The sequence below is a fragment of the Micromesistius poutassou genome (assembly GCF_964030765.1).
Source record: "Micromesistius poutassou genome assembly, chromosome: 22".
NCBI classification, from domain to species: domain Eukaryota; kingdom Metazoa; phylum Chordata; class Actinopteri; order Gadiformes; family Gadidae; genus Micromesistius; species Micromesistius poutassou.
The window spans coordinates 6,537,745-6,551,778 of record NC_140292.1 but is presented as its reverse complement, the minus strand read 5'-3'; the positions used below and the strand labels follow the sequence as shown (position 1 = coordinate 6,551,778).

General features: G+C 39.1%; 4 protein-coding genes across 4 annotated transcripts; 2 read left to right on the top strand and 2 right to left on the bottom strand.

Moving 5' to 3' along the window:
* Window positions 1–228: 228 nt before the first annotated feature.
* On the top strand, window positions 229–1,911 carry orai1b (ORAI calcium release-activated calcium modulator 1b). The gene is made up of 2 exons (XM_084486465.1): window positions 229–531; window positions 611–1,911. The coding sequence occupies exons 1-2, from the start codon at window positions 418–420 to the stop codon at window positions 1,166–1,168; spliced, it is 672 nt and encodes a 223-aa protein (XP_084342591.1). The 5' UTR covers window positions 229–417; the 3' UTR covers window positions 1,169–1,911.
* morn3 (MORN repeat containing 3) lies at window positions 1,906–3,807 on the bottom strand (the record flags this gene model as incomplete). The annotated part of the gene is made up of 6 exons (XM_084486386.1): window positions 1,906–2,038; window positions 2,124–2,308; window positions 2,401–2,560; window positions 2,647–2,804; window positions 2,899–3,069; window positions 3,726–3,807. 6 exons carry the CDS (start codon window positions 3,805–3,807, stop codon window positions 1,970–1,972), a joined length of 825 nt encoding a protein of 274 aa, XP_084342512.1. The 3' UTR covers window positions 1,906–1,969.
* Window positions 3,808–4,112: 305 nt separating this feature from the next.
* On the top strand, window positions 4,113–10,360 carry tmem120b (transmembrane protein 120B). Its single transcript, XM_084486655.1, has 12 exons — window positions 4,113–4,292; window positions 5,236–5,354; window positions 5,586–5,702; window positions 5,783–5,842; window positions 5,944–6,039; window positions 6,118–6,207; window positions 6,715–6,780; window positions 6,866–6,927; window positions 7,381–7,473; window positions 7,716–7,780; window positions 7,997–8,065; window positions 8,636–10,360. Exons 1-12 carry the CDS (start codon window positions 4,230–4,232, stop codon window positions 8,750–8,752), a joined length of 1,017 nt encoding a protein of 338 aa, XP_084342781.1. The 5' UTR covers window positions 4,113–4,229; the 3' UTR covers window positions 8,753–10,360.
* A 159-nt stretch (window positions 10,361–10,519) lies between these two features.
* rhof (ras homolog family member F) lies at window positions 10,520–13,644 on the bottom strand. The gene is made up of 5 exons (XM_084486656.1): window positions 13,257–13,644; window positions 12,891–12,978; window positions 12,281–12,390; window positions 11,787–11,921; window positions 10,520–11,374 (listed from the first exon to the last, which is right to left on the bottom strand). Exons 1-5 carry the CDS (start codon window positions 13,389–13,391, stop codon window positions 11,210–11,212), a joined length of 633 nt encoding a protein of 210 aa, XP_084342782.1. The 5' UTR covers window positions 13,392–13,644; the 3' UTR covers window positions 10,520–11,209.
* Window positions 13,645–14,034: the final 390 nt, after the last annotated feature.

The following is a 14,034-nucleotide window of genomic DNA, read 5'->3' as shown; positions in this document are numbered from 1 at the left end:
ACTATCAGGAAGGGAGGAGATAACAGTTGTATATATACTATTATATAGGTAACATAACACAATACATTACGTCTCTTTTGTTGAGCATCATATATGATCATGTTTATCCCTGACATTGTGCACTTATAATATTGTAGGCTTTATTCTAGGCTTATTCTACCGTAACCTGTCAGTAATAGCGGATGTTCTGGAGTCGCAGGGAGTTGTGGGTAATCCAAGGTGCAGTTATCTACTGTCTACGTTCAGTCGGTCCGCTGGAGAGTGAAAAGAACAGTTAAAATAACACAGGAGGACCCCCGTCGCAGTTCAAGTGGTTAAATGTCACACATTTGACATGTGCATTCCCGTTGGTCGTGTATTGAACTAATTCACGTACACACATTGTTGCCGGGTCGCCCATTTAAACCTACCAACGCAATGAGTCTGAACGAGCATTCATTGCAAGCCCTGTCGTGGAGGAAACTGTACTTGAGTCGAGCAAAACTAAAGGCTTCCAGCCGGACATCGGCTCTGCTTTCAGGATTTGCAATGGTAACGTAATGTCCGTGGCTCGCTGCAAAATTGCGAAAGTGGTCGTCAACACGGATAATAATGTTGTTTGTTTTTGTAGGTGGCAATGGTGGAAGTACAGCTGGACAACAGTTATCCTTATCCGCCTGGTCTGCTGATCGCATTCAGTGCCTGCACCACGGTGCTTGTAGCTGTTCACCTTTTTGCTCTTATGGTCAGTACTTGTATTTTGCCCAATATAGAGGCGGTCAGCAATGTGCACAACATCAACTCTGTGCAGGAGTCCCCACATGAGAGAATGCACCGACATATTGAGCTCGCATGGGCTTTTTCTACTGTCATAGGTACCTTGCTTTTTCTAGCCGAGGTGGTTTTGCTCTGCTGGGTCAAATTCTTGCCTGTCAAGAGCAAAGACTCTGCAAATAGTACTACTTCATCTGGGAGGGCTGCCGCCATTACTTCCACCTCTATTATGGTTCCTTTTGCTTTTGTCTTCATTGTCTTTGCTGTGCATTTCTATCGCTCCCTGGTTAGTCACAAGACTGACCGACAGTTTCAAGAGCTGGAAGAACTGTCTAATCTGACCAGGCTTCAAAATGAACTGGACCACAGAGGAGATCCTTCTATCATGCAAGCTCCCAGCTCCATCTTCCCATAGATAAACTGACAAAGCTTGGATGTGTATTGTCCATAGCCACATTTAATTTGTGAAGAAGCAGCCTAACAAACTGCACACAAGTCGTCCACAGTGCACTTTAATTACCAGTAGAAAGTAAAATGTCCGAACAATGAAATGACAAATCAATTTATTCCATTTTCTGTATCTGAAAAAAGAATAGTCTTCACATTGATAACCTTAGCTGTCTTGCTTAATTAAGATTCCATTAGTTATGTTATCATGTTTACTATTGTAGTTATTTGCCACCCAAGTCAGTGTTCTAATCTAATGCCTGCTGTATGAAAACTTAAATTTTGCCAAACGTTATAATTGTTTTAAACACTCTTTTGTTTAAATAAATAGTTTTTACCTATATGACATTTGATTTATACTAAATCTGTGAATGCTATATGTTCCATATTTCAGTATTGTCATACCAACAAGGAAAAATATATTGGGAAGAGGGGAACTATTGTAAAGTTTGTATCTTTTTTACCATAAACTTTGACTGATGTTTTTGATAATGTATGTTGGCATAAAGTGTTATTCCTTGTTAACATATTTGATTAATTAATCAAAAGGCATTCAAGTTCAATTGGAATTGTATTTCTATAACCTGATGTCTGATAACACAATTTAGAAGTTGGCTGTGAGGATGAAAATGTACACATTTGCAATTGCACATTTTGAATGTTACCACAAACTATTTTGCCAATTTATTACATGTCACATTTATCTTGAGGCGTCCTTCAGACTGTTGCATTAAGAATAAGGCACTGACTTCATTCTAATGACCAATGATTAAAATAACATTTTCATGAAGGTTGATTCTGCTTCCATCAAAACCGACTGTGCATCCAACAGCTCCACCTAAACACAAAAATGAATAACAATAATCAGAACAATGGGAGGAAGTGAGTTATACACCTGTTCCAACCAGTGGTTCCCATCATACCTTTGGGATTGGACTCTTGGATGGAATTGGAGCGACATCTCTTCCACAATCAGACAGTGTCCCACATTTACAGACTCCGTCCACCCAGAGGCCTTTGTAAATCTGACCACGCTCCCAGAATAGGAACCTTCCTTGACCATTCTTCTTTCCGTCCAGCCAGCTGCCCTCGTATCGGTTTCCGTTTGCTTTAAGTAAAAAGAAACGCACCTTGACCTTTTCCATGCGAGGTCACCACCACTCAACTACATGTCATTCCATTTGAAGAGCTTGCCCTTACCCAGCTGGATCAGGCCCAGTCCATGATGCTTGTCGTGAAGCCACGCCCCCTCGTATATGTCTCCGTTGTCATAGTGCATTCTCCCCCAGCCACTCCTCTGGCCATTCCTCCACTCGCCCTTATACACAGCCACCGTACTGTAGAAGTATGTTCCCTGTCCCTAAGGAGATTCATAGTATCCACGTGTTTCAAAGAGTGAATATAATATAGTGAATTGTATACATGGAAATATGGTGCAATACATACGTGTTTTTTGTCATTTTCCCATTCACCAGAGTAGAGTCTTGTGTATTGGTTGGTTTTTGGACATAGCTTGCTGAAAGTGCCGTATCCCTCGCGCTTTCCAAACTTCCAGTCTCCATCATAGATGGCAGCTGCCTTTTTCCAAACCTGAGATCCTTTTCCTTGGTATAAATTCAATGTTATAGGTAATGTGCTATGCACTGCAGCCTTAGTGACTTCCTTTTATAATGGGCTATTTCAATTTGCTAGCCTTACCATGTTTCTTGTTGTCCTGCCATTCCCCAATGTATTGATCTCCATTTACAGAGTACACTGTTCTACGCAGTCCGTTTTTCTGGGCCTTCGTGTCCCATAACTTGGCCAGGGGTTGGACTTTGTGGGTGTTCTTCAGAAATGGCATGCCTTTGGGTAGACCTACATGAATAACTTAATATAGAGACATCATAGATTACATGCAATATAAAAGGACAAAAGCTATGGGAAAATTTGAACATCATTCCATCTATATTCTATTGACCAATTGGAAAGGCCATTCCTCTAACATTTCTTTAAACCAGCACTGAACGCCCCTCACTATTTGCATGTGTTTCAAAGGGTGACATTTTAACACATGGGTAAGGTTGTATATGTGTAGGCAAAGTTTCAGTTAGAGTATCCCATCCTTTTGTACATTTTTCCTCGAGCTGTGTTTTTATCTTCATGGCTAATCCATAAACCCTCAAGTGTTCCGCTTTTTGATTGAGGCTTTTGAACAGCGCATGTGTGGGTTTGGACTGTGTCGATCAATCTCCGAAACCATCGTCAATCATTCCCGTTAATAGACGGTCCACCTAACTAGTTCAGATCCAAGAAGTAATTCAGGCCTAGAGAGATATGTACACAAATATGACGCAGCCTACCTTGAATAGATGTCGAAATGATGAACGCCTATTAATTTAGGAATAATCGAGTTGTCTTCCAAAGCCATGCTTTATTTTTTAACCAAATACGGCAACATGCTGTTGGGGAAGCCTTCCCCGAGATCGGGACCAGAACCGGACCAGAGCCAAACCTTCCGGCCAATGTTACGCGTCGCTGGTAACCTAGCAACAGGCCGTGTCCTACTCTGGCCCCCTCTTCTTGGTTGGTAGGACTGATGTCCAGGTTAATGAGGCCCAGCCACATACCATTCGATGCCATTAGCTGAGTGTTTCTAATGTAATAGTAGTATTATATTATAAGATTAACCCAAAGTCACACTCAGGAGCACGTATATGAGGCCATGTCAGAGCGCATGCTCAGTGTGTGTGTGTGTGTGTGTGTGTGTGTGTGTGTGTGTGTGTGTGTGTGTGTGTGTGTGTGTGTGTGTGTGTGTGTGTGTGTGTGTGTACGCCGTACACTACACAAAAAGCACACATACAATCATACGCAACGTACAGGCCGCAGCAAACATACGCAACTCACACATTCCTACGCAAACTCCCCAAAACCCAAACATCCATACGCAAACACGCCGTCAAAAACACAAACCAACGCAGCACTTCCGAGAGGCGAGGAGAGTGGGTTGAGTCATCTGCTGCATTATCTATCGTAGCCTCCGTCCCACCATGTCTTTCCCGAGACTACAAACCGAATGGGATGAAATCGAGTTGGAATATCAACAACTACAGGCGAGTGTGATCTGAAAGGTTTGAGGGACGTGAACTCGATCACTGATCGTATGTTTGTGCCATCACAGTCTGTCACGATCAGATATAAACTTAGCTTAGATTACTTGTGCGGCTCAATCTTTGTACTTATTTCTCCGAAAAATATAAAACTGTTGGATTGCACTGAACTATCTCAAAAGGACATTTGTGTTTCCTTGAGGTGTTCCCCTGCCTGGGGCATCCCTGTGTGCGTTCACGCTAGCTAAAGGCTAATGTAAGCTAGCTTTACCATTAGGTGGACAGGAGGAGGCTAACATGGGCTGACACTTTTTTTTCACTTCCATCACAAAACTTCCCATTATATGTATTGCTTTTCAAACGAAGGTCATACATTCATTTAAGTTGACGAGCTATGTTTGTTTGAACAAGTACATCAAGGTTAATCTCATAGCTAACGTGGTGTGCGCTGGCTTAATTACAACACACATCTGCAAGTAAACATGTTTGTTTTACATATAACGCATATATGCGAGTAGGTCAATCATGTTTGATCAATGTCATCACAATGAACAAATATTGCTTTTGGCCTGTTTGTAGAACCAGTTTGCCAACGTTTTAGGGTTAAGAAATACTTTTCTCTTTTCTGCATTTTGAGGACATGTCTGACATTGATATTTTTATTGATCAGGGCACGCAGTTCAACACAAAATGCGTGATATTTTCTCTGTTATCACATTTTCCAAAACCTTGCTGACGTTCAAGGTTAAATAATGGCTTGTCATCAAAATCCTCATGACAGGAGTATTTTCGTTTGTTGGCAGAAAACAATGAATTAAGGAATAAACGTAAACTATTATTGTAGAATAATTGTTAAAGACAACGTGAATATGATTCCCGCAAATTATTAGGACGGGTATGTTAGCTTTCATTTTCTTGATGGTTGTACATGTTTTCTGCCTTGCAGGAAACTCACAAAGTATACAGACAAAAACTGGAAGAACTCACTAGCCTTCAGTCCACATGCAGCAGCGGCATCAGTAAACAAAGGAAATCGCTCAAAGACATAAGGCACAGTCTGAATAAGTAAGTATATACTTTTTGGACAATCTCAGATTTGTAGTAGTCTGTGACACTCCTTCACTGGAGAGCTTCCAAGTCACAGATGTGGACGTAAAAAAACGCAAAGTGTGTTTCATGATCGACATTATCTGTTGTGTGTTATTTAAGTAAGTTTCCACCTGTTAACATGTTTATGAAGGTTTTGTCACCACCACAAATATTTTACTTTATTGTTATTCCATTATTCCTTCACAGGAGTATTCAAAAGTGTGATGAGAAAGAATTGGAAGTATTAAAAGACATCAAGATTCAAATCAAAGAAAAGGAGAATGTGTTCTTTGACATGGAAGCATATTTGCCAAAGAAGAATGGGTAAGAACGTACATATTTCCTCTGTTCTGTTCTTTGCTTATTGGTTTACTAATGTCTAATGTTGATCGTTTGTTTTTCAGCTTGTACTTAAATCTAGTTTTAGGAAATGTAAACGTGACCCTTCTCAGCAACCAGGCAAAGTATGTGAACTTTCTGGAGATGTCAATCTAACATATCTTTGGATTATGTGAAATAAGCATGTTGATTTGTCATTTAACTACCTATTTAATTTTTTTCCTAGATTTGCCTACAAAGATGAGTATGAGAAGTTTAAAGTTTTCATGACAATAATACTCCTGTTCGGGGCCATAACCTGTCTATTCTTCTTAAATTACCGGTAAGTGATATTGATTCAGGCACTCCCACCTCTCTGCTTTATCCTTGATGTGGTGTCTCATAGTCTTCTCTGTTCCAGTGTCACAGATGAGCTCTTCAACTTCTTGTTGGTGTGGTACTACTGCACTTTAACCATACGGGAGAGCATCCTTATGTGTAATGGCTCTAGGTGGGTACCAGGAAGTCCTCATTTCATTTGGTTAAAATAGTTGTGTGAATTTCTACACACTTTCATTATTTTCAATGTGTCCTTAACTTTTCAATGTGTCCTTAATAGCACAAAATATTTTGACTGACTTGGTTAGGGTCGAAACCTTGAAAGACGTTTTTCTTATTGTCAACTTCCCCGATGAAATTCCCCAGAGTGACCTGAATACACGCGCGTTTCCAATGCAAGGAGCTAAACAAGTCCTGCATATGCTCATCGCATGTCACATGTGCGTGAAATGCAACATTTCTCAATGGTGGAGAAACTTCGGGAGGGAGTGAGCAGAGGGAGGGCATATAAGCTCAGTGGCTTGTTTGTTGATTTGGCAATCATTAGGCAGATGGTTAGACAGCATTGGGGAGGCGAAAGATTAGAAAATTTTGTAATTATTCTGGCTTGACTGTTAATTAATCCCAAATGAATGTGTAATGGTTACTCTGTCATTTGTATTTCCATGTTCTGTTGTAGAATCAAAGGTTGGTGGGTGTCTCATCACTATGTGTCCACCTTTCTGTCGGGAGTCATGCTCACATGGTAAGATTGGAAAGTACACATTTAATTTTCTGGGGTTATATACAAGTCGTTTACAAGTTTTAATTATGTTTTTGTATTTCAAAAGGCCAGAGGGACAAATGTACCAGATGTTCAGGAGCCAATTCCTGGCTTTTTCCATTTATCAAAGTAAGTCATTATTTTTTTCCCTCAAAGTAAGGATCACATTGATATCGATTGTACAAGGTTATGGATCATGTCTGCAAAAATGTTGTAATGTGATGCTGTAATCGTACTGGTTCAACTGTTAACATAAACTTGGCAAAGACTAAACTCTAAAATTGGAATCTTGTATTCCTAAGTTAAATGTGTAACATTATAAATGGCTCATAGCCTAAAATGATCTGGATATATCTGTAGTCAATGCTGATTGATAGTGATTCAAATAATGTAATCAATAAACGGTTGTTTTTTTATTATCGCAACCTCTTTTGGTTGCAACAACTGGGTCACTAGATAACTAAAAATGAAGCCCTTTTATTGCACTATGACCTTTTTAACCCGTAAACACCCCTCACTCACAGTAGAGTGATACGGCTAAGTCAATGTCCCCAATGTCTCTGTTTTCTTTACTGTCCACAGGCTTCGTTCAGTTTCTCCAGTACTACTACCAGAGTGGCTGTTTATATCGGTTACGAGCTCTGGGGGAGAGAAATCAGCTGGATCTAACAGTAGGTAAGAAAGATATTTTTGGTCTGTCTATAGACATCTACGACTCATGGCTACAGGGGAATGGGGAAGTGTTCACCAAGTGTTTGCACCAGCCCACTGATGCACAACTGAATATCCTCACCGTTTCAATGCATCCATATAAGAACTGAAATCTGATCGTCCCGCACGTAAAGCATCTGTTATTGCCTGCTGGTGTCACTTTTGTCACGGTGTTGTACCCTAACACCTCTTCTGTCTCTCTGCAGAGGGCTTCCAGTCTTGGATGTGGAGAGGACTCACTTTTGTCCTGCCTTTCCTTTTCTTTGGTCATGTAAGTCCTGCCTCAGGCTTCTGTCAGTAAGCAAAACAAATAAAATGTTTTTTTAATAGATCCAATAAGGGCTGAGACTACTCCCTCTTTTCAACCGTGCATTGTTCATTTTAAATGAATAAAACTGATACAATTGGGAATTGTTTCAAAGATTAGAATAGGGTGTTCTCTTCGTTTACAGCATGTATTTAATAACATGTACTTTCTTTGTAACAGTTTTGGCAGCTCTACAACTCGATCACTCTGTTTCGCTTGGCAGGACATGAAGACTGTAAGGAGTGGCAGGTAAGAATTTGACGTTGGGGTTAGTGAGTGGATTACTTGAAGGTGTGATTTTATCGTCAATGTCAGAATAATCACAATTGAATGTTATGGAAGTTCTAAAAATCGATGTTTGCGTAGTGCAAGCTGTTTGCTACGTTTTATGTAGGGTCCATTCTACAATTGTCAGACAAGCTGTGGATGTCGTCAAAGTAAAATTGTTTTATCACAAATTTGTAGCATAGCGTGTTAATCCTCGTGGTACGTGGTCAGAATTTGACACCGAGGTTCTTGTGTACATCCATCTTTTACAATAATGGTCCAGAGTCGTTTGCAGGCCTAGAAATAGAATATCAACAAAGTCATGTGACTGAAAAACTTCTAAACCCTATCGGGTGCTCACTCATGTGTCCTGAAAATCTAAAGTCTGCCTTTTTTTTTTTTTTTTATCATCCATTGATATTACTCAAGATCAATGTGTTCTATTTAAAGTCCACTTTACGGTTGTTGTACACATTATTAAGAAATTGTATTTGTCAGGTCACTTGCTGAAACAAACGACGGTCAAATAATCAACCTCTCTTTTTCTCCTAGGTATTCATGTTGGCCCTCACGTTCCTTGTGTTGTTCGCGGGTAATTTCCTCACCACTGTAAAGGTTGTCCACCAGAAAGTTCAGCAAAATCACGGAAAGGTGCAAAAGACGGACTAAGTGATTTCCGAATAAGATCCAAATGGTCCACATGGCCAGTAAATGTCAAAGTGAAGGTATGAGACACGATCTGCAGAAAAGGAAGTGGGAGCCACAGTTTACCTCAGGCATTGATGAACGAACATCGAGCCAAAGCGGTTGGGTGAATTATGCTTTCTAATCACTTAAGGAGGTATTTGCTGCACATTAACTAAATGGTGTACACGTTATAGATTGACCACTGCAAATTCTGTGGTTGTTTGTGTAGATAAGAATTCTAATTTATTTTAACAATCTTTATTTGTGTATGGGTTAAGTGGGGTGTACACATTATAGATTGACCACTGCAGACTCTTGGTTGTTTGTGTAGATAAGAATTCTAATTTATTTTAATAATCTTTATTTGTGTAGGGGTTAAGTGGTTTTTTTGTATGGTGTAGGAAGTTAAACCAATCTGGATTTCTCCAATGATATGCAATTGAAGAGGCTGGGTAGCATTTCAGCATTTCTGTATCATGACCTTTTTATATCATGAGCCTTCAAAGACCTATGTCTGTCCGGTGGCCGCTGCTTACACCACCATTAGGTGGGGCAACTGATTATTGCACTGCATACAGAGATAATCCTTTCCCCCCCAAAAAAAAGGTACAAACGAGTGTTCTCTACATCAAATAAATTGGACACTATGGTTAAAGTTCTCAAGAAATTTGATTTGATCACTGCGTCCCCACCACCTTTGAGGTGTCGATGGTACACAGAGACACCGGAGGGCTGCTGCTTCCCCACCTCCCTTCAGGCATCTTGGTACATTGTGCTCAAGAGATATTGGTTTATAGATTAAATACATTCCTTGCAGATATTGCCATATATGCGTCAACTTGTTTGGGTCAAATAATTGTTAACAAGTACTTATATTTTAATGCCCTAAAGATATTTTTTTTATTAAACCTGCTACAGGTTCGTCATAGCCTGAGGAACAATTTGTTGAAATGATATCTGTGCATTAATTTAATCCATTCATTTATTTTGTTCATGAATAAATATTGTCGTGAAAATAGATACATTTTGCCTGCAGAACACTATATTGAACAAACAACTGCTGTTGTTACTCGTACTGTAAAATAGTCTAACAGGACAAATGTGGTTCCTACACCTAGGTCACCTATCATCACTCATGTTGTTTCCAGGGTCCACTTCCTGACGTATGGTCTAGGGTTATTGTTTAGTTTTCACGATGATGTTAATGTGGAATATCATGTAGTTGCTGGTCTCTACTGCCTTATCGTCCCGGTAGCTTTTTAATTCAACACTTTTTTTCTTTTGTGTAGAATATCCAAAGATGTTGGTGTTTGTGTTGTCTAATACTGTTTACCATTTAAATGTCACTTTTTTATATATATATATTTGGTGACGGTTGAGGTTGTTTTTTGTCCAAAAATGTTGGACAACATTTTCACATTTGATGGACAGAATAATTGTCCTCAATAATTCAATGTAGCTAATGATTATTTTAACCCTGCTTCACTCACCTCAAAACTGTAAAATGTGCCTGACCATTATCAGTAAGAGGCAGTTTTCTGTACATTGCATTTAAATGAATAAAACCTGTTTTAAACTTGAAGCCATTTCATTTTATGATTAAAAAAAAAAAGTACTAGTTAAACACAGTATGGTTCATTGAATGTTATTGATTTGTGTTTCATGTTATGCTTTTCAAACCCTCGTGTTATTAAAAGGACATTAAAGTCATTATTTTCAACACTTACTTTTTATTGAGCAAACCATTTAGGGCAGAAAAAAAAGGAACCAGTGTCCATTCCTTTGAATATGGAATTGTGTCAGAACCACTTGGCTCAAGTAGAGCTGACATGAACGAAAAGATTTTGTTCTTTGTAATGAAACATTTAATATTATTTACGCAAATTAGTAAAATACGTAGCTACAGATGAATACCCGTTGGGCATTTGCTGGCACGGTTGGAAAAGTGAAGCGACGTTAACAGATAAGCCTTTTCTACTGTACGGAATTGTATTATTTACATTTTATATTGCATATTATTCGGTGCAGTACCATTTAAAATAAAAGTATCAATACAAAATACTGTTTAAAATACAACATGAAGAGCCTTTTCATTTCAGCAATGTTTTCAAATTAATTACAAAAAAGTGTACAAAAATATTGTATCAAAATAAAGTGGTTGTTTGAAACATTTACAAATATTACATTTAGGGATACACCCACTGCTCCATGTATTCGAGATATTGGTCGATAAGGATATCGATCCATGAGTCGACGGTATTGATGGATAGCCTCAATATAACCACCACTTTGTTTCTATTTTAACTTATTTGGAAACATGCCTGGCATACCTCCAAGAGGCCAAAATAGGTCACTCTTATTATCGGCCATGTTCAATACTGGTAGTCCTCTAGCCTGACTTTCTTATCATACACTTCCCATATGATCTGTCTTCACAATTCACATTGTGACACATCGCCTCTTCCTCTTTCTCTTCCGCGCTTTACGACAGGCCTCCAGCGCAGTTTTCGTGGTTTCCTGGAACACTTGCTCAACGTTTTCCTGGTGTTTGGCGGAACATTCGAGATACAGTTCAGCGTACATCTGCTGCCGAACGTCCTCGCCCTGTCACGGAAAGGACCAGGGAAATAAAATACGTAAATAGATGGAGGAAATTACAGAAATGTTTAAAAGTCTAACCCTAACCCTCATACATTGGCACCTATTATTTACAATAAAAAGGCTACTAATTGAATAATTTAAACATATATTATAATAAATATATTTCTATCACTTATAAAGGTTTATTTATATATATATATATATATATATATATATATATATATATATATAAACGCATTGTTATTACTTTGCTACTTGTGGGACATCCACATTTGTTTATCCACATGGGATAAACAAAGTAGGCCTGCATCTTATGTTATGTTATCTTAACTATAACTTTTGTGGGACCAATAAGACATCACAATTGAGATTTTTTCACGAGACAAAGGTTTATTTGTTAGCTGGTGCCATTCACCTGTGTGTACGTAATAGGAGTCTGATCCACCGCTTTAAGCTTCCGGATGCGCTCCTTATCCTTCCGCAGATCCGTCTTACAGCCAATCAGGATCACTGGAATGTCCTTACAGAAGTGCTTCAACTCTGGGTGCCACTATGTGAAGATTGTGCGGGGTAAGCAATTATGCACCTGTTAAACATCTTCCATTTTCCTCTCATTCTCCTCAACTTGAGCCCAATTACAGTTGGTGAAATATACATCACTATATTAACTGTAATAACTGCAAAAGGTTGTATTAAAAGTCCATTATTTTGCTAAATCTCTTATTGGATGAGTTTTGGTATTCTTAAAATGCTATGAACAATATAGTATTATATTGTATTATATTATATTGTTATAGCACTGATATAATTGTATGTTTGGATAATAAATAGAACAATTAATAGATGATGTACTCAATGTTGTGTTGGTACCATAGAACAATTCATAACCTAACCTTTACACGTTATTACCTTGATCAAGACATTTTCAAAGCTTGTGGGGTTAGTGACATCGTAGCAGACCATGATCAGGTGGGCTTCTTGGTAGGACAGGGGTCTCAAGCGATCATAGTCATCCTGTCCTTAAGAAACGCAAATAAAGCCTCTTTTAAATGTGTATTGAAGAGACATGGAGAGAAACACATGATCTTTATGATCCAGCTTGTGATTAGACGCTTGGTGGCTATATGTTCATAACCACATCCTGCCCAGCTTCCTATTACATTATTCTAAAGCGTCTGCTGCAAATGTGCAAAGATAAGCTGCAAAACTATGGTTGACATGTTCCGGATGAACCCACACACACAATATCTCAGAAAGATTCCCCAGGCAGTGGAATGTCGCACAGCCAACAGCCCACACCCAGGTCAATGTCCCAATAGCCTGGTCAGGTTTTATTTCCTGATTTAGCTTAGGCCTACTATCGAAAGCGTACTGGCAACATGAGTACGATTAACAGATGCCAAGACTTTAGCACAATATAATGATCAATAATGTATTGAATTAAATTTGTTTGACGACAGAATATGTAGTAGATATTAGTCATATCTACATTGTTGAGTTGCTTCGTAGGGAGTCTTACCAGCGGTGTCATAAAGGTTGAGCCTTATGTTTTTCCCACCATGAGTTATGGTTGTGACATATTTTTCGAACACCGAAGGGGCATACTTCTGTTTTTGGGGGAAATCAATAGATGAAAGAAGTTAAGCTATATGGTCATATCTGTTCCATTGATATTCTACCTTTTTGTCAAGTTAAAAGAACAGAATTGTTTATAATACAAGAAAACTGAAACCATATTTGCAAAGTCACCATTGTTTCATTCATGTTTCATTGCTGTCATGTTTGTATATTGGTACAAATGTATTATACTTAGTGAATAATAAAAAATACAATTCCTCCTCATGGTGGGTGAAAATAGCCAGGGCTTGGGCTGAATGGATCTTACCTCTGGAAAGTCACCTTTGGCGTACACCATGAGAAGAGAAGTTTTCCCACAGCCCCCATCTCCAACAATGACAATCTTCAGCTCCTCGTGGATCTTCACGGTCCCATTGCTCCCCACATCACCATTTTGCGTCATGTCTCCTCAGGGCAATCTCAATAACGTCTGTATCACTAGGTCCACCACTCGGCTTGCCTCCTCATGGTGAAGACTGATGGTTCGTTTCGAAAATAAGAAACTGTCGGCTTTCAGAAAGCCATGACAGCTTGTTGCAAGTCAGCTTGTTTTTCTTATACCAGGTATCTCATTGTGTTAACCACTTCCTCTTCCTGCATGAACTGTTGCCAATTGCTTTCAGAAACACACACCACACTCATCTCTTGTTCCCTTATCTGCCCTTCACTAAATGTACTGTCATTTTGGTAGCAAGGCATGAGCAGCTGAGCATATATCTTCGTCCAGAGCTCCCTGTTTACTCCCCTTGTGTGTGTGTGTGTGTGTGTGTGTGTGTGTGTGTGTGTGTGTGTGTGTGTGTGTGTGTGTGTGTGTGTGTGTGTGTGTGTGTGTGCAAACCACTCTAATCGGTTATTTTCTCACCTGACACTATCTGGCTGTCATCTTGCACAGACATTTCATCCTAGAAAGAAAAATGTAGCTCATCTTGTTTAGGGGTCTAGTTGTCTGAACCGATAACCCCAAATACACATTTAAATGTAGTGAGATCCATCGGTTTATACATTAACTTACTAGCCACTATACATTATATACATTTTGAAATTTT